The sequence below is a fragment of the Heterocephalus glaber genome, unplaced genomic scaffold (genome assembly GCF_053883595.1).
Source record: "Heterocephalus glaber isolate CG9 unplaced genomic scaffold, H.glaber_assembly_v1.0 deba00001537, whole genome shotgun sequence".
Taxonomy (NCBI): Eukaryota; Metazoa; Chordata; class Mammalia; order Rodentia; family Bathyergidae; genus Heterocephalus; species Heterocephalus glaber.
In genome coordinates, this window is record NW_028258332.1 from 737,697 (window position 1) to 756,656 (window position 18,960).

At 58.6% G+C, this 18,960-nt stretch overlaps 1 protein-coding gene across 3 annotated transcripts; it reads right to left on the minus strand.

Annotated features, from left to right (window-relative positions):
* Positions 1-1,526: 1,526 nt before the first annotated feature.
* Clptm1l (CLPTM1 like) lies at positions 1,527-18,175 on the minus strand. Of its 3 annotated transcripts, none has more exons than XM_013072407.3 (18): positions 17,846-18,174; positions 17,208-17,308; positions 15,352-15,541; positions 13,929-14,077; positions 12,822-12,900; positions 10,532-10,649; positions 10,173-10,267; positions 9,424-9,508; positions 7,565-7,668; positions 7,168-7,233; positions 6,319-6,369; positions 5,589-5,671; positions 4,846-4,880; positions 4,315-4,370; positions 4,194-4,238; positions 3,213-3,328; positions 2,969-3,065; positions 1,527-2,067 (listed from the first exon to the last, which is right to left on the minus strand). In XM_013072407.3, the coding sequence occupies exons 1-18, from the start codon at positions 18,005-18,007 to the stop codon at positions 2,050-2,052; spliced, it is 1,650 nt and encodes a 549-aa protein (XP_012927861.1). In that variant the 5' UTR covers positions 18,008-18,174; the 3' UTR covers positions 1,527-2,049. The 3 variants fall into 3 exon arrangements, with proteins under 3 accessions (XP_012927861.1, XP_004845194.1, XP_021114242.1); XM_021258583.2 differs by lacking the exon at positions 1,527-2,067 and adding an exon at positions 2,092-2,619 and having other exon boundaries at positions 17,846-18,175; XM_004845137.3 differs by lacking the exon at positions 2,969-3,065 and having other exon boundaries at positions 17,846-18,169.
* Between the last annotated feature and the right edge of the window lie 785 nt (positions 18,176-18,960).

An 18,960-nucleotide genomic window follows, 5' to 3' on the forward strand; every position in this document is an offset into this window, starting at 1 on the left:
TCCCTCTCAATGTGGTTATTTAATCCTTGCACCTTGGCAAATATCACTAGGTTCCTGTTTTACATCTTTGGATTTTTGGACTGTTTAAAGTTATTGGATGAAATTCAAGCAAACAAAGCAGTGCGATAAAATCATCCACTCGCATTGGAAAGGTTGAGTTTGCTCATGGGATGAAAGCTCCTCGTCGCCCCTTGTGAATGTGTTGCTGTCCCCTGCAGCCTCCCTGCCAAGTTCTGAAAGTAACTAGGTCCCTTGAGCCAGCCTGGTGCCTCCGATACGCAGGACTCGTCTGGTGGAGAAGGCCGTTTTAGGGCTCAGGATCTGTACGGGTTCAGTATAGCCCACTTTGAACATAGTATCAAGAATCTGCAAACACATCAGAGAAAAACCACAAGGGATGAGTGTAGAAGAGACAAAAACAAGCCGGCCGTAAGGTTAAGGGATGGGAACTGGAACAGTCGCAGGAGGACGGGGGAGTGTAGAAACACAGCATTGCCAGCCCACCCAGGTTCTCTTGGTCCGAGGCCAAGAGGCTTTAACAGCTGGCGCGAGGCGCTGGACAGATCCTCACAGGCACCGTGCTGTCACGCGGTGAGGCCTCCCTGCCCGGAGAACACCCTCTGGAGGCCACAGGTGGAGGGACGCGTGTGGGCAAGGACCTGGGGTCTCCACAGCTCCTACCCCAAGGCTTTGAGATGGGAGCTGCTGCTGCAGCCTCGCCCAGCAGGTCCTCCGCCGGGCCCGTTGTCCCACGCACCCCATCCTGCCCCGACCCGGTGTACGGAACCCCTGGATCCCACAGGCTGCCCCACTCAGAATGGTTCCAGACCATATGTTTGGTTTTTGCCACGCTGAGGGTGGGACCTAGGGCCAATCACACACCCAGCCCTGCATTAGCATTTTGATAAAACCAGAGACACCTTGAGACCCAGGTCTTCCCTCCAAGTCCTCTGGTGACAGGTCAGTGCAGACTCCCTGCCCAGGACCGCGATCTGGTGTTGGTGTGGACTCTCCTGGAGTCGCGTGGGTCCTACTTGGAGCAGACCCAGTGCCCAGGAGAGTCGGGGACACCAGCAGCCTCAGCCACTTGTGGGCCTGCACTTCTGGGCTGGAGAGGGCAGAGGTGCCAGGCGCAGTCCTGGCCACACTTCTGGAAACAGCTCCTCAGCCAGGGACAGGACGACGTCTGTCCTGGGACACCCCAGCATGTCCTGGCTCTGCACCTCCCCTTCGACTTGCGCTCTCCGGTGGTTGTCCAACAGAAAGCGGTGCTGTGAGCAGCCACAACTGGAGCAGCCGGGGTTTGGACACTTGAGATTCAGCCAGGAGGGGTTGGTTTGCTGCCTCGGGGCCTGACAGAGCTCATGGGCTAATCCAGGGGTGGCAAACCTGTGGCACGTGTGCCACAGCAGGCTGGCTGTTCCACTGACATCTCCACAAGGTTCGCCATCACTGGGCTAACCCACGGGAAAGGATGACCACGAAACACCTGAAATTCTTTCCACGTCACTCCAGGTCAGAAAATATCACAGCCAGAGAAATTTATTTAAAAATAGAAACATACATACATTAAGCTTTAAAACAACTTTTAAACAAAAAGGAAAAAGCCATTTGATCCCAGAGTATTAGAATGACTTTCCATATGCATTGAAGTTCACATAAGGAGCACTTAAAACAACTCGACGTGGAACCCCACATCCTCCAAGGGCTGCAGTGTCTGGGGGGCCTGTGGGGTGGGGACACCAGGAGGCCAGCCCAGCCCCCAGGGTTCCTGCCGAGAGCCGCCCGGGGTGACCGCCAGCGCCGCTGTGCCAGACACAGGCTCACAGGCGAATCGGGCACCCTTGCGATTCTGCGGCCTCCCAAAGGCAGAGGTGCTGTGGAGGTACAGAGATGTCCCGAGGGATTTGGCAACGAGGAAGAGGTGGTGTCAGGAATTCCCCTCATGGCGAGCGGGGCCTGCCTACAGCACCTGGCGGTGGTCACTCTGCGTGAGGCTTCTGCATGGGCTGCTCCTCGTAGGACTCTCCAAACTCGTTCACTCTGCTCTTATCCACAGGATAAAGCCTGCAGCACACACAGAGCCCGCCTGAGCCCAGGTCCTGCAGGGCAGGCGAGAGCCGCCTGCTCTGGGTGGCCGTCCCTGCCCGGCTGGGCCCAATGAGTCTGAGCGGTACGGAAGGGTGCCCAGCTGGGCTTCAGGGCGGCATCCTCCCTGCTTGTCCAGCCCAGGCACCTGCAGGCGGTCGCTCCCTTCACCCAGGACCACGGGGCCTTGCCATAGCGCTGCTCCACGCAGGGCCACAGAGCGCTTTAAAACCTGACCCACTTCCCACAGGGCCCAGGGGCTGCACATGCAGAGCCTGAGGGCTGCAGGAGAAGCTGGAGGGGTGGAGGCTCCTGGGGCCTGTGAGGACAGGGCCCAGTCCCAAGGTGGGGCCCCACAGGAGCAGGTACGGTGCCAAGCCCTCTACAGGCCCTTTCTACCTTTGTCCGTTCAGGGGACTGTGTGGACCCGAACACCAGGGTGCAGGTGCGGCCTCCCCCTCACCCGGACACACCAGCCGAGAGCAGGCCCTGCCAGAGGGACTGAGCGGAGGACAGCCATGGCCTAGAAGCCTGCAGAGAAGCAATGCTGCCTCCCTCAGTGGGCAGATGGTGGCCTCCAGGGTGGCAGGGAGGAAGAGGGACCCAGGTGAAGTGTGGATACTCAGTGGCCACCAGGGGTAAGTGGCACTCATCCCGAGACACAGACCTGGGGTCAGGGTGGGGCAAGGGCAGTGCATCATCCCTGGCCTCTGCAGTGTCCCATACCTGGGCCAGGCCTGTCCCAGATACCGTTTCCCCTGGCCCCAGGCACGGCACAGAGCAGGGCCACATGGACACCCAGGATGCCCAGACACCAGCTGGACAGAGCTGGCAGCGGCAGGGCCAGGTGGGCGAGTCCCTCTGCAGACCATGCCCCTACCTGCAGGACGCACAGCCCTTGGGGGCCTGGCCTGCACCCGCTGGACGCCGTGCTGTGACCTCCGCCAGACACTGAACCGCAGTGGGGCAGGATGTGCCTGGGCAGGGACCACAACTCAGAGGGAGCCAGGCAGGGCAGGGCAGGGCGTTCCCATGCCAGGGTGACACAGCCCCCACTGGCACCAGAACCCCCTGGAGGTAGCCACTGCCTGTGCAGGACAGCCGGGCAGGGCTCTGCCACTTACCATCGCTGGTACAGGTAGACCAGGAAGACCACGTCGTCCCGGAAGCAGGCCAGCCGGTGGGATGTGGGCATGGTGATGATGAAGGCAAAGACGTCATCAATGAACGTGTTGAAGGCCTGCAAAGCCAGCGCACGGCTGTGAGAATGCGCCGGGCCGCAGTCCTGCTGCTTCTCTAGCCCAGGCAGCGGGCTGCACACAGCAGACACACGTGCGGGCCTGTCGCTGTGACAGACAAGAACAACGAGAAGCCAGGCCTGGCAGTGCAGGCCTATCACCCCAGCACTCTGGGAGGCTGGGTCAGGAGGATCTCGAGTCTGAGCCCAATCTAAGCACTGAGTGACTTAGGAGACCCGGTCTCAAAGTAAAAAATAAAAGGGCTGGGATGTAGCTCAGCGGGAAGGGCCTGGTGTCAATCCCTTGTACTGAGGGAAAAAACGAAATGAAGGCAGGGAAAGCAAGGGGACAAACACCGCAGCCAGCGCCAGGGGTGGGCTCTCCACACCCGGAGCTGCAGCACTCCCGCTGGGGCTCCCCTCACTCTGGAAAACCGTGCCGAGCTCTCACTCCAGCTGCACACGGGTGCGGGGCGCTGTCGAGGGCCCAGGCCCGCGGTCCCAGACCCCAAGTCACTGTGCCGGGCGGCTGTGCTCTGACGATGCTGCCAGAGGACCCTGGCCATTCACTCAAGCGAATCTCCTCCAGCACGGCAGTGACGGTTACTCTGTGGCCCTCCGTATTTTCTCAAAGGACTTCTTCATATTTTTCAAAACCACAGAAGAGGACCGGGAGAGTGCAGAGGCAAATGCAGGTAATTCCCGCTACTCAGGCTGAGGCAGAAGGATTCAGTTTGAGGCCAGCATGGGCAAGGGAACGAGACCCTGACTCAAAAAGGGAGGGGGCTCGCTGAGCCCTGGGCTCTGTCCCGGGACCCAGACAAAGAGGGACCCGGCGGAGCGCTGCTGCCTGGCGCCGAGCACTGACCTTGTAGGTGAAGGCCTTCCAGGGCAGGTGTGCCACGGACTTCATCTGCGACAGGGAGAGCGCTCGGGTCGGTCCGACAGCCGGAGACACGGCCCTGCCCACACCGGACACGCGGCCTTACCTTGTAGTTCACAAAGAGCTGCGGCAGCATGAAGAGGAAGCCGAAAGCGTAGACTCCTGTGGGCACAGACGGCGCCGCGCTGTGGGAAGGTGGCAAGGGCCAGCGTGTGCTGTCCTCCGGGGGCTGGGGCCCGGTCTGGGACTCACTCAGGGTACAGGGCTTTGCAGGAGCCTGCTCTACAGGAGGCAGACTGGCCCCCATGCTCACACGCGCCTCCCCAAAGTGACACGAAGCTACCCTGAGGGGCCCTGTGGATGGCTGGCGCCAGGCCCGCACACAGGACACTGGCGGGTGTCCCGTGCGTCACACAGGTGGCACGCCGCACTGTGCCTAGGGGTCTGAGTGGCTCGGGGAATCAGACGGCTGGGTGGCGTCAGAATGCTCTGGTCCAATTCCAGGAGGAACAGACTGGGCACCTGTGCCGCCCCGGGCACCAGAGAGCTGAGCAGGGCAGAAGCACTGCATGGGGAGTGGGTGAGACTCAGGGCGCAGGAAAGGGGGCACATCAGACACAGGGAACCCAGGACTCACCATTCACAAAGCTGTTGATGAGCCACGAATACCAACTGAAAGGGGAGGAAAGAGCTGTGACCCTCGGGAAAGCTCAAGCAGTCGCGGGACGTCTGTCCCACAGGCAAATGCCACCCTTCCATAAGACACCCACGCTCTCCAGGACCCTGGGACAAGGTGGGTCCGGGCCCTGTGCCCTCACCCTGCACAACCTTCCCGAGTGCCTGGCCAGAGCAGGACCTGCCCCAGGGGCCGGTCACGCAAACGTGGGCTCCTCGAGATGGCAGAAGGGCACAGCTGCTGCCCACACACAGCTGTTAGCCTGCACCCCACTGCCCCCTCATCTTGCCCAGAGAGCCACCACCTGTCCCTCCTACTCTGACCCTGACCCTGTGTGAGTTCTCTGGTGGAAGCCCCAAGACACTCAGCCACTGGTCTATAGTGGCTTTTCCTTTACTACACTCTGCTGCCTCTGTCTCCCAAAAAGCCAGAGCAGGACGAGCTGCCTCTCCAGGCGACACAGGGTGACACAGTGCCTCTGCTCCCAAAGCCAGCTCAGCCTGAGACTGCTCCTCATGAGCCCAGGACCCCGAAGCCGAGGTGAGCTCTGTCACCTCCACCAGAGGAGACAGGGAGGACCGTCTGCCCTCTGGAGCCGGGCTGTGGCTGAGGCAGTGCCCCCAGCGCCTGGGGCCCAGATCTGAGTTCTCCAACGATGTGTGCTGCACTGCAGTGAGGACAGGGAGACGCACAGGGCCACCTACCTCTTGTACCTGATGTTGAGGAGCGAGTAGACAGCACCCCCGACACACAGAGGGTACAGGAGGTAGGACAGATACTTCATGGCCTGTGGGACAGAGGCAAGCCCGGTTATGCCTTGGCACGTGAGCGTGACGAGCGAGACACTGGTGACGGCAGGAAGCAGGCAGCAGTCACTATGCCGTAGTGACACTACTGAGACACAGCAAGGGACACAGGTCTCTGCAGCAGCCGAGACCCACGGACATGGGCCCCGAGAGTGAAGCTGCACTCCGACCCGTTGCACAGCCCCACCACTGCAGGCCACAGCCACCAGCACAGGGATGCAGTGCGTGACAGACACATCAGCAGCTGTGCTCGCTCTGAGCTTCTTTGATCTGACCTTTCCCATCTTAGTGAGAACTGAACCCTAAACCAACAGGTGTTCAGCCAAAACCACACCATTTGTGTGCGGAATCACCATTAACTTGACACCCGCAGCTCCTGCACACCCTGTCCCACCTCAGGCCCACCACCCACCACCCAGCACCGGCTGGCAATCACAGCCCGTGGCCATCAGAGCCTGCAGCGCGGGGACCAGCTGCACCCCAAGGCTGGGACCAGGGCCGCTCTGCGGGTCCCCTCCTTCCCTGTAAGAAATGCATTCTGCACACTCACTCTTGGGGTCCCTGCTCAAGATGTCCCAAGCCACCCTCCAGGGAGACAGCTTCCCCCCGAATGTTGTCCCAGGCTCACCTGCGTGTCGTACTCCTCAGTCTTCCTCTCAGACTCACTGTAGGTGCCAAACTGTCATGAGATCAAACATAACGACATCAGCTTACGGGGAAGGACTCAGCATGGCCAGGCAAGTCCTTGACGCTGCCAGCACGGGGCCCTCCCAGGCCCATGGTCAGCACCACAGCAGGCCTCACTGCAGGCTGGGGACTGGGAGAGCACGCGCATGGGGCTGCCTCTGCCTCGCTCCACAGGGCCCATGCTGTGCTCCCAGGCCACTGGTTTCCCAGGAGCAACACTCATACAGAAGCACTCCTACTAGCTGGGTGTGGTGGCACATGCCTGTAATCCCAGCACTTGGGAGGCTGAGGCAGGAGGACTGCCAGCCCAAACTACACAGTGAGACCCTGACTCAAAAAAAAGCAGCCCTCCTGACAGTCTGTGATGAGCAAAGGTGCAGGAGGCCCTGAGCCAGTGCTACGACCCAAGACACAGCGGCCATCGTTCCACCTGGGACAGGGGCTGCGTGCTGCTGAGGGCGAGTGGGATTATCATGAACACATGCCCGTGGGTGGAGCATCAGGTGGACGTCTGACCGGCCCTGCTCTGCACAGGAGACTTCTCACCGACCGTCAGGGCTGGGAGCCTGAGCCTTCCGGCCAGGTCCTGCTCTGGTGGGTGGCAGAGCAGTCCTCGAGTGAGGAGGGTGAGCTGCATCACGCTGGTGCCCCTGGGTGCCAGGCGGCAAACATGGTCAAACAATCTCTGCACTGGGGGCCAGGCACTGCCTGGGGCACAAGCAGGAGACCCCAAGCCCCCGGTGAGCACGAAGAGCCCGGCGGAAGCCGGGGAGGCAGGGCTGGGGCTCACCTGCAGCACAGGCCTCAGGCCTTGCCACGCCACGGTCATCTTCAGGGCCTTCTTCACCTTCCAGAGCTGAGGGAGAATCGAGCCGCTGCACCCTCGACACACTGACATGCCCGCACCAGCACCAGGCACGCCCAGCCCACTCAGCCCAGCCTCCCGCGCCGCCCTGTCTCCTGAAGGCCGCCCGGTGCAGCAGACAGGGCGGGTGCTCACACAGCCTGCGAGGCCTGGGACACGGTCCCTGAACTTCCGAGGGACCATGCCTCCCGGATGGCCCGGACTGGGACTGCGCAGGAGCCTGGTCCTTGGGACGGCGCCCAGGACCACACAGCTCAGGCTCAGAGCCACTGCCCAAGGCCTCACGCGGGCCCCAGGATCCGCTAGGAGGCGCAGGACTCACCTCGATGGCAGCCCCAACGCCGGCCGGGACCAGCACCAGCAGGCTCGTCTGCTCGTCCAGCAGGAACAGGAAGATGACCACGGTGCTGAAGCAGCGCCAGAGCACTGGGGACACGGGCGTGCTGAGGGCAGGCCACCCACCCACCCCTGGAGCACCGTCGCCCCGCCCCCCCAGCACTGCACCCGAGAACAGAGAAGCAGGCTGCAGGGGGCTCTGTGGACAGCCCCGGGTCGGCCCCCGCACCCCCGAGAAAAAAAGAGCAACAGTGGGTGATTACGCAATTCTGGAAAACATTTTAGAAGATCAGGAAAAGCTACAGGAAGCCGGCCAGACAGCAGCAGCCCGCTCAGATGCCTGCTCAAGTGTCGCCTGCCACACAGGGACCTGTGCAGGAGGCATGGGGCTGGCCACCAGGCGGACGCCAGCTCTCCTGGGCCCTTGCCTCACCCTCTCCTGACTACCGCCTGCTTCGAGGTTTCCGTGATAAGCTGTATTTTTCCTTCTCAAGTTGTACTCTGACATCTACTCAGTGGGTTCTGCCTCCCGTGAGGACCTGGTGTGCAGATGCCCGGTCAGTCTCCTAGGAGACGCCGAGGGGCCGCCAGGGTTTGTCTCTGAGGAAAAGCCGCCTTGGATGTCCGAGACCTGCTCGGGCCTGATCCCAGCAGTGAAACTCAAGCTCTCAGGGACCTGACCCCCACCTCAGCCTCCCCAGGGCTGGGTTACAGGCCTGTGCCACCATGCTGCCTGCTGCTCCTTCTTAACCATCAAAAGAATTTCATTTTCTTGAAGACAGATGTCTGTTTCACACCAAATAATCAGATTCAGTACTTTGAGCTTCCGATACTATAATGAACCATTTAATTTCCCGTTATTTTATGAGCCATTTATTTATAACTACAATGTGCTGTAATTTACTATACTTACATATTTTCGTAGTGTTTTTAGTAATTGTTTTCATATGAGATGCTTTTATGAATAAAAATTTCATAACACAACAATGAGAAGAACAATAGTTAATATACCGTGTATCACTGTCTCCAGAGTAGACAAGAGTTCACGACAGACAAAAAAGGCTCTTGTACAAAAAAGAAACAAAGCTAATAGCACGAAACTCTCTTTTCAACTAACAGATACTAGTAGTGTAAGTGAAAAAAATTAGCATATATGTTAAAATATTTCAAAACAGTGGAATAGTGGGGATTTGGAGCTGGACTTCTTCCCACTTCCTATTCCTCTTCTGTTTTGCTCTTTACAGTGCGTGTGTTCACACACACACACACACAATTACACAGAGTTTCTTATGTAACAGAAACCACATGATATTCAATCTGTGTGTCTGACTTATTTCACATCATGTTCTCAAGTTGCATCGACTTTTATCTTTGTGGCAGAGCAGTGCCCCGTCGTGTAGAAATACCATGTCTTCCTCATCTGCTCTGCTGCTGAGGGACACTTACGCTGTTTCCAAGGTCTAACCCTGACTTCTGACTGACAAGGACAGGACCCGGAATCCCAGCCTGTCCCTTTTCACATGGTAACACCCCCCACTGGCCCAGCCACGGCCCCCTCTGCATGGAGCAGGAGCGACTGGGCCGCATGATGGGCCGGGCCCAGGGGCCCCCAACACACACACTGAAGGTCCCAGGTGGAGCCCAGGCCGCCGGTCCCCAAACCAGACCCGCCTTTCACTGCACCCCAGGTCCCAAGGCTCCCTATGACCAGTGAGACAGGTGTGGGGCACACGTGCTATCTCGCCCGATCCAGGCGCCTCCCCAGGGAGAGGAGCACCGCCAGCCCACGGGTCCGCGGGAGCCCTCGGAGGAAGTCTGAGCGTGGGCCACATGCTCTGGGCCTACCTGCTTTGGTGGACATTCCAATCATGCTCTTCTTTTTCTTCCAGAAACTGATGTCATTTTTAAATGCCAGAAAATCAAAAAGGAGCTGCAAAAAGGACAGTAGTCTTCATCTTGAGCAGCTCAGTCGCTAGTACCCACCAGGCGAGCCTGCGGACAGGCTGGCCCCAACCCAGGCCTGGCAGGACGCGTCACGCCCTGCAGGACCCACCCTGTCTGTGCCCACTCCGCATGCCAGAGCCCCGGAAGGCAGGGGACCTTGGTGGGCACTGCCCCACTGGCATGTCTGACTCCAGCCACCTGCTTTCTTCCACTCCAAACGCCTGGTGCCTGCCCCGCGCCCTGTGTAAACCACACACCAGCTCATCCTTCAGGGCCCCACTTGAGCGCACAGCAACATTTATTCCCGACGTGGTTAGGGCAGCTCGGGCTTGGTCGCCCCCACCTGGACGGCCACGCAGCTGGCTTCCCGGCCCCTGGGACCTCTGCACAACTGGCTGCACATAGAACCCTTCCCAGGTTGAGGTCAGCATGGCTTACATTCAGCAAAGCCACTGCAAGGCCACTTGCAACTCTCACTGCCCAAAGCACTTTGCAGTTTCTTTTGAGAATGGGCTCTGGGGCCAGCGAAGAGCCCCCTTTTCTGAGCTGGGAGACCCCTCGGGACGACAGCCACAGGATCTGTGTGGGCTCACTGCTGGAAATGGGACGCTGGTGGCACCCCTGTGCCTGTGCCCCTAGTGCCCACTCACATGGAAAGCTGCAACAAAGAAGGTCAGCGCCAGGAAGTACAAGTTTGTATCCACGAAAATGCCCTTCACCTCATCGGCGTCCTTCTCCGAAAACCCTGCAAAGGGAAAAGATGCGCAGCGGATGCAAAGACAACCCTGAAGAAAGCAGTAAGAATGTGTCTGACCCAACCCGGGGACGGGGGTTAAAGTATCAAGTTCCAAGTCAGGCAAACTTGCAGAAAACCCACAAGGTCACTTTCACAGAGGCCAACGGACATGAGGTGCCGAGACCTGACCCAGGACACAGACAACCCACACGGAGAGGCAGAGGATGCGGGTTGGCGGCCCCCAAAATGAGGGGAGCCGGGGCCGGCACCCACCAAACTGCTGCAGGGAGTACACCGCGTCCTGCATGTGGATCCAGAAGCGCAGCCGCCCCAGCGAGATCTTGTCGTAGCACACGGTGAGCGGCAGCTCGGTGGTGGACCGGTTGATGACCTGTCGGGACAGCAGCATGGGTGAGGACCTGGCCCTGGGAACTGCGTGCTCACACGGGGCCTGGAGCAGCTGTGGTCACAAGTGCCTCTCCTACAGCCGTGAGGCCAGGGGAACCCACCCTGCACAGCCCACAGTGCCCGTGGACACGGCTGCTTCCTGGATCCATGTTGGCCGCACCAGGCCTGGCAGGAGCTGACCCCTGCCCCAGGCCCTTGTGCTGAGCCCGAGCCTTTCCCACAGCCGCTGTCCCAGGAGGGGCGGGTGTCCTGCTGCACCACCTGCCTGCAGCTTCTTCCTAAGTGCGTGCTCTCAGCCTCTAGCCCTGAGCTCCTGGGTTCCTGTGACGCGTCCCTCTGTCCCTGTGAGCTCAACCCACTGTTCCACCTGGGCCCTATCTCTGCAGCCCACACGGTCCCAGAGCTCCAAGGGATGTGTGGGCCACAGGCATCTCCCAGGAAGCCGCCTGTCCACGGCTGGGGTGACGGGTGGGGCAGCCAGTGGGCGTCTCAGCCCAGCCTGACAGAGCCGGACCTCTCGAAGGGTCAGGCCAGTGAGTTCGCTGAGCTGGGTGAAGCTGTGGGGACGGCTCTAGGATGGTGAGAGCTTCAGGAAGAGGTGGCCTTCTGCCCATTCCTGCAGCTTGCGGGGCTACAGCTGCCCCAGGGTCTGGACACGCATGCAAGTGTGCCACGCTCCACGCAGGGCATGGTGCCATCGGATTCAGCGGCCCAGTTCATGCCAACCTCTGCACCAAGCATCCTAGTGTCTGGGGCTTTGGTAAACCTGGGAAGCTGGTGCCGCAAAACATGCCAGGATCTGCCAGGCCTAGCACCAGGGCTCCATGCCTGGTGTGGGTGCCCTGGTGTGGACGTCTTGCTGCAGATGGGTGGCAGCCCTCTGGGGACTCTTGGGCCACCTGTTCCAGGGGTGCCACTTCCCAAGGTGGTGCCCAGTGGATATGGCTGTACTCTGCAGTGGCATTGCCCTGGGAAGTCTGGAGGTGTGGCAAAGCCAGCTGTGACAGGCCTACTCCTGAGCTGGAGCAGGGCTGTCCCAGACCCTGTGGCTCGTGGCTGCTCCAATGCCAGGCTCCCTCAGGACGAAAAGATCCTGCACATGCTGCCTGGAGCCTTCGCCTAGGACGCCACTCCAGGCAGCACCAGGCCCATTTCCCACAGGCCTTGCACTCATGGCCACAGGCGGCCCTAGGCTGCACCATGCTGTCTGCTCCAGCAGAGCCTACGGCACCTCTGCCCCAGGGCCATGCAGCACTGCCTGGCAGAGCCCGTGGGCCCTTGGTATTGCAAACACACCACAGTATACTCCAAGAGGAGCATAGGGAAACTGAGCTGGGGAAAGGTGGGGCTGGGAGCGGCATGCTCACACTGCCTAGCCTACAGGTCACACAGGTGCAGCAGGCACCCAGAAAAGCGGCGCACCCTGCTCAGAGCACAGGAGTCCAAGCAGACGTCTGCAGAGGGTCTGTCACCCACGAGAGACCAGCTGTGCACCTCGGCCAGCACCTCACTCTCTCAGCCTCAGCTCTGCCATCCTCGTGATAGGCAAAAGCCCCTTGCAGGCATGAAAGCCTCAGGTGGGGGAGACAAGCTGGCACCTTGGCCCTGGAGAGGCAGCGGGTGCTCCTGTACATGCCCTCCTCACTGGGGGACCCCAGCCAGAGCTCAGCCTCCCCCTGAACAACCACAGCTGTGAGGCAAGGACGGGGCACAGCCACTGGTGAAGTGCACAGCGGGGCCTGGGCAGGCAAGTGCTGTTAAACATTAGCCATCATCCCTCGTTTCTAGCCAAAGGTCATTGGTCCCTCTGCCTCAGGAGCAGCGCCCTTGCCACTGTAACTGCCTCTCTCCACCTCCCAGCCTTACCCCCGAGCCCAGGATGCACAGCTCCCTCCGGGCTGGGGCCTGCTGTGGAGCCAGGAGGGGAGGCCAGCTGCTCAGGACACTTCTGAAGGGATCCTGGCCCTGACCTCCAGAGGAGCTGTTCAGACAAGGCACTTAATGATCCCCTCTTGGAAGCCCGCCCCAGGGAGGATGGGGCCCAGGACCTCATCCACCCATCTCACCCCTGGAGGTTGCACATCCCAACCCACGTGGACACTGTGCTGAGGATGAACCCTGCCGGGACTGCTGGACCTGGGAGAGGACAGCTCACCATCAGGTCCTTCACGCGGTTGCTCAGTTGGTCGATGAACAGGATGGGGAGGTAGTGCACTGTCTTCCCCAGCTGGATCCTGGGACAGAAGCACAGAGTCCTGTCAGTGTCCAGACCTGCACCCTCGGGGGACTAAATGCATCTAGAAACGAGGTCCGGGGAGACACCCCACCTCACATCGTATCTGACCGCATCTTGGGCACTGTGACTCTAGGACACAGCCTCTCCCCATGGAAATGCAGTGATGTATAAGACGGGAAGCCCCACACAGGCTCTGGTGGTAGAGGCACCAGGGCCACAGCTACACAGGGCCTGGGACCCACCTGCGCTGACACAGAGTGACCCAGGAGGCAGCAGGGAGTGGAGATAACACCCATCAGCTGACCCCCGGGAGGACACGAGCTGCCCTGCTACGGGCTGGGGACAGAGTGGGGGCTTTCCACCAGACAGCCCTTCTGTCCCTTTTATACTTTGAATGGAGCGGACAAATTAACATGTTCAAAAATAGATGTAGTCTTAAAAAGAAAATGCCCTGTGACAGCACAAGGGCTGCTTATGATGACCGAGACCAAGGCCTCATTGTGGCAACCTCCAGAAGCCACACGGCATGTGCGTGGGTCTCCACACAGGGCTCCCCGAAAGCAGGAGAGGGGCAATGCACATCTGCCCCCACGTAAGCAGTGATGATTAACATATGATGGAGCATGACCTAGGTCGTGATCTGAAGACGAATTTTTAAATACATTTAGGTGAATCAAGTAAAAACCTCCTTGTGCTTCATGGCTCAGGTGGCTCGTGCGGGCAAAGTCACAAGTGAAGAGGCCACATCCAGTCACAGCTCCCACTCCTGTCTTTGGCCATCTCTGCTGAGGGCAGAGGGCAAGAGGTACCTGCTGGACCTTCACCTTCTCCCAGTCTCCAGGGGACCTTTATCACCAGGGACTCGGAGGAGGTGGGGAGGTAGGCAAGGGGCCGGAGGCTGCAGGCAAGGCCCAGGACGCAGGTGTAGTCCTTGCTGCCTGGGAGTTACCGGCCCAGGCCTCAGAGGCTCCTCCCACTGCTGCGTACCCGCTGCGTCTCCCTTGCTGGGGCCCATGAGACACTCACATCTTCATGTACCGGTGCACATCGGCGGGCAGCGAGGACCCATCGAAAACAAAGTCATCTACCATCACGTTCAGTGTCAGCCTGGGCCTCCAGTGAGAGACAGGCTCGTCCAGGGCACTCGATGGCTTCTTCTCAGCTTCTATCTGCGGCTACAGGAGAGAGACAGACCCACACTGGGCAGAGGCCCTCCAAGACAGGCCTAGTGAGCCCGGGGCGGGGGGCCCTTGGGGTCCCAGGCTGAGGGTTCCCCCAGGTCTCAGCACACCCTTCTTGTTCCACCGTCATTGGTCAGAGTCGCGCTGACTCTGATCTGGGTCCTCAGACTAAGCAGGCCACCACTGGGAGTCTGGGGGGCAGAGCCTAGGGACCCCAGCTGCAGGGTGAGAGGGGCCAGGGCTGTGAGACCTCTGTGGAGGCACTGCCAAGCCAGCTACCACAGTGGTCTGCAAGGAGATGGGTAAGGACTGGCATCAGTTCCAAATAAACTCAGTTCGGAAAATGAGCAACAGGAAAATCCTACTCATCGCAGATGCAGCAGACATGGTTTCAAAGCAGAACCATGTTATCCTTCCTAACAACCAATCGGCTGTGACAGTTCACATTACCAGGGTCTTCCAGGAGACGACGGCCCATGCTTCCTCAGCACCTGCTACCGCCCAGAGGCCACTCCACACAGCCATCAGTACACACTCACCCTCCAGGGCCCCAACACAGGGCCCCGAGAGGCCCACTGTGCCCAAGGAGGGCAAGGGGGGTGGCAGCTGAGCCCCTCCCAAGGAGACACAGCAAGTGGGGACCAGCTGAGAGAGGGCTCCCAAAACCCGCTCTTCACCTGAGACCCCTGACTCCTGGTGTTTGGAACCATTTCAGGCTGCTTCCTGGGAGCCGCTCACTGCCCCTCACCCCAGCATAGGAGGCTTCCCCTTGTTTTGTGCATGGCCCTGAGAATGATCACTTTTATGATTTCCAGTTATTTTTCGCACATACAGCTTTCTACTGGTAAACACAATGGAACTCACACTTACAGCTTTTCAGTCTTGAATGATAAGCTTAGAATAAACGTCCAGCTGTCCAGTCCCATGTATACCACAGCATGAGTACAAGCCACAGAAACAACTACAAAGAGAGGGGGCCCAGGCCCTTCCTAGGGATCCAGAGGGCCTATGGCCCGAGAGGACACATGGACAAAGAATCCAAGCCATCGCTTAAACAAAATCCCCGACTTGATATGGAAGTTATTTATAAACCTACTGGAAGTTATTCAGGTAAAAGATACACACGTCAGTAACACTCAGAACTGCTTTACTCTCCAACAAAACCACCACAGCCCTAACACAAGCTGCCACACGGCTAACATGTGTGCAAACTCTGAGTGGGAGACCCAAGCTCAGAGCCAGCTGTGGACACACTGTGAGGTTCCTACCTGCACAGCAGTCTCCCCCATCAGCAGATTGATTTCCTCTGGTTTGGGGATCATGTAGGTGGTCAGAGGACTGACCAGGTGCACCTGCTTGCCATCATGCCAGGGCAGCATCCCAGTGTGATGCAGGAAGATGTAGGCGTACAGTGTCCCATTGTTTCGTGTTTTCCTTGGTACAGAAACATTAACTGTCCTAAAACGGCAGAAATGGTCATCTCAAATATGTGTGTTACATTCTGTATACAAACATACACATTGCTCAACGTCTTTCGAGAGAATGTTGTTCCACCTCAACTGGTTTTAGCTCAGAACTACTAAAAGTGAAACCCACCAGCCTGTAACTTTAAACACAGACGTGCCCTGAGCATTCTGAGACATGTGGGCAGCTCTAATTGAAGGCGACGACCAGAACTGCTGCCTCCATCTCACAAGGATCAAGCGGGTCACTGATTTGCTGGAGAGGATAAGCAAGCGACCAGCTGATTTCTGTAGCACCAGAAGTGACACAACTCAAAAATCATGAGGCCAAGTTCGGACCCCAGTCTCTCAAAAATAACAGCGACTGTGTGTGCTGCAAGTGCTTCTTTGCCACGACAAGGAATGGTCAGAAATATTCAATGCGGGTGTTTGCTTTCTGTTGTATTTTTAAGAAAAGACAGGAGATTATAGGGCACGAGAGTCAGGTTTTCAAGCCTCAAATTGGCCACGACTCTCAAGCACCATGCTCATCCCAAGAACAGCTCCTGCTCCTCCTATAACCACAGCACAGCTTCCTCCTCCGTCTTCTACAGCTCCCACAGCTGGAGTTCGAACAAGTCCTGCTACAAAGGAAAACATGCAGGAATACCAGATGCCTCACCCCACACACGGGTGGCTCTCCTCACCAATGGGTGCTGGGCTTTACTGAAGCCCAAGCTCCTCTGTGGTGTTTCTGGTGAGCATGCTCTGGGTGGGCTTGGGGCAGCTACAGCTGTGTCCTCCTCCTCCAGGTTCAGAGATCAAGACCCTCACTATCTGCCCTCCCAAACGCACAGGCCTGGCACAGAGGCGGCGGTCACATCTTGGAAACAAAGCTCAACATGGGCAGGTCCAGGCACTGATAGGAACTAAACAGACATGGGCCGGCACTTCTGGGCTGCACTTCAGGAACCTCAGAATGGGGCCTAACTTGCCAAGGTCACAGCTAAGAGACCAGGTGGAACCACCCTGGCTGATGAGATGGCAGCTAGCCAGGGAGGGCTAGCCCCTAGAACACGTCTGACACCTCCAGGCAGTGCAGATGGCAGAAGGCAGGATCTTGACTAGCAGATCTTTTTTAATATCATGCTTGATGAACTTTTTTTTTTTGAGACAGGATCTTGCTATGTAGCCCAGGCTGGCCTCAAACTTGGGGTGATCTTCCTGCCTCAGCCTCCCGAGTACGCCTACACACACACCTGCCTTCTTGATGAACTTTTAGTTAGAATTGGGGCCGATTTAGCTCAGTGGTGCCACGCCTGTCTCGCAAGTGCAAGGTCCTGAGTTCGATCCCCAGTACCACACACACACAAAAGTTAGAATTGTATGTGAAATGCTGAACTGTACATTAATTTAAAAATTAACATATGTGGACGCTGCCTCAACTTTTCTAATTTTCTACACAATTCTCTTCTCCACTCTCATTTCTTTTCCCTTACTCATAACTCACGGGCACTAATTCTACCAGGTGGAATGTGACACCTGCTCCTCTGGAGATTTCCCAGCTGCGTGTACCACACGACCCTCAGGCAAGAGAAAACTACTTCCTAGTGACAAATCCACCCCTGCTGCTTTCAGTCTGATCATACAATGCTAACATGAACACGTGGACTAACTCCTACCTTTCAAATTTGGACTCCACGTCAAAGTCTTCTACGTTCAAGACCAGGTCCACGTTGTTCTCGGCCCCAAGGCTGGACCGTGTGGTGGTATACACGCTCAGCTGGAAAGGGTGGCAAGAGAGTTAGCCTGCGAGGCACCTGGCAGAAAGCACATCCCATGGCCAGAGGGCAGACGATCGCACAGAGTTCCAGAGGCAGGGCTCTGATGTGTCTGCTGCAGAGGAGGAACACGCCAGTGGGAGGCTGGTGAAGATCACAGGATGTGGGCCAGCCGTATCTGGTGGGAGCCACAGCACAGGGGACCAGGAGGAGCGTGCCGGAATACCAGCCATGGACACCAGTGACAAGGGGCAGCACCCACAGCCCATAGCATATGGACTAGGAGAAACTCAACCCCACTCCCACTGGGGCGCCCGGACATCAGTCGTGGCACTGGTGATAGGTCAGTGCCCCGACCTGCTCACTGGGCCACCAGGATACGGAGCTGTGGCACCGGTGACAGGAGTACACTGTCGAGAACCTGAGTCCGACCTTATCTCTCACTGGGGCCGCGGGGGCCGCGGGACATCGGGCTGTGGTACTGGTGACAGACAACTCAAGCTGGGGAGCCTTGCCCGCCCGGCCTGGCCCGCGCTCACCTGCAGCTTGGGCCGCAGAGCCAGGTATGGCTGTATGCAGTTGGCGTCGCCGGTGCACGGGCGAGTGTAGACGATGCCGTACATGACCCAGCAGGTGTGCACCACGTAAACCACGAACACGCCCACCACCAGGCTGGTGAAGGAGCTGCGGCCGCTCCACATGGCGCCGCCCCCCCCCCCGCCCCCGCAGCCGGCCGCCGCTCACGAAAGAGCCGCCGCGCGCCGCCGCCACCGCCGCGGGGGAACGAACGCGCCGCGCGCCGGCCGCCAACCGTCCTGCATACTCTCGCCGCCTACACCTGGCGCCGCGGGATTCGCCGGCTGCCGCTTCCGGGCCCCCGGTCGCTGCCGGAAGTGGGCGCGCGCGCGCCAGCACTCGGGGGGGGGGGCGCGTGTTCGTGACGTCACCCGCCTGCGCCGTGCTCCCAGCGTGCCCCGCGGCAGCCGGACGCTTGGCTAGTAGGGGGCGCGCCGGGAGGAGGGCTGTGTGTGAGTCGGGTGTTGGTGTCAGCAGGGTTCATTGGGTGCGTTTGGGGCTGACCCTCGCCCCCGAGGTTGGTGCCCCCCACAGCGTACACACTCGACTTGCAGGTCGGGCGGCCACAGAGGCTACAGGCATGCGCGGGGGAGGGGGCGGGGAAGCGGGAGGGGCGATGCGGGGAAACTGCTGTTAAGTCTGGATTGTATCCAAAAATTAAGAAAAAAGAAAAAGCCTTCAGATTCACAAACACCTGATTTCGTGTGTATGGGGGGAGGAGCTGACACAGTGTTGATCACAGAAATCAGAGTGGTCAAAAGGAGCGCAGAAATTCTTCCCTGAGCTTTAGTCTTCTCCAAAGGCTAGAATGCCACGCAGACATATAATAGAGTCTGTAACTGAGTTGTCCCAGACCTGCTTAGAGGCTGCATTTGGTAAAAAAAAAAAAAAAAAAAAAAAACCACTGCCCTGGGGCCTGCAGATGCACAGTGGATAACCAAAGTAGGATGAAGCCTGGGATCTGTCTTCATCTTGTGTCCCTCTTTATTGCCTTAAATTTTGGCTTAGATTCCTGCTCGGCTCTGCACATGTGCGCATTAACCGCCCAGGGAGTGTCTGTCTAAGCTAGGTTTATTAG

Coding starts and splice junctions, on each gene's coding strand:
- Clptm1l (XM_021258583.2), bottom strand. CDS start 18,007: ATGTGGAGCGGCCGCAGCTCCTTCACCAGCCTGGTGGTGGGCGTGTTC. Junction 6,370..7,167: donor GCCTGAGGCCTGTGCTGCAG/GTGAGCCCCAGC, acceptor ATCTCATGACAG/TTTGGCACCTACAGTGAGTC. Junction 4,239..4,314: donor AGCTCTTTGTGAACTACAAG/GTAAGGCCGCGT, acceptor TCCCTGTCGCAG/ATGAAGTCCGTGGCACACCT.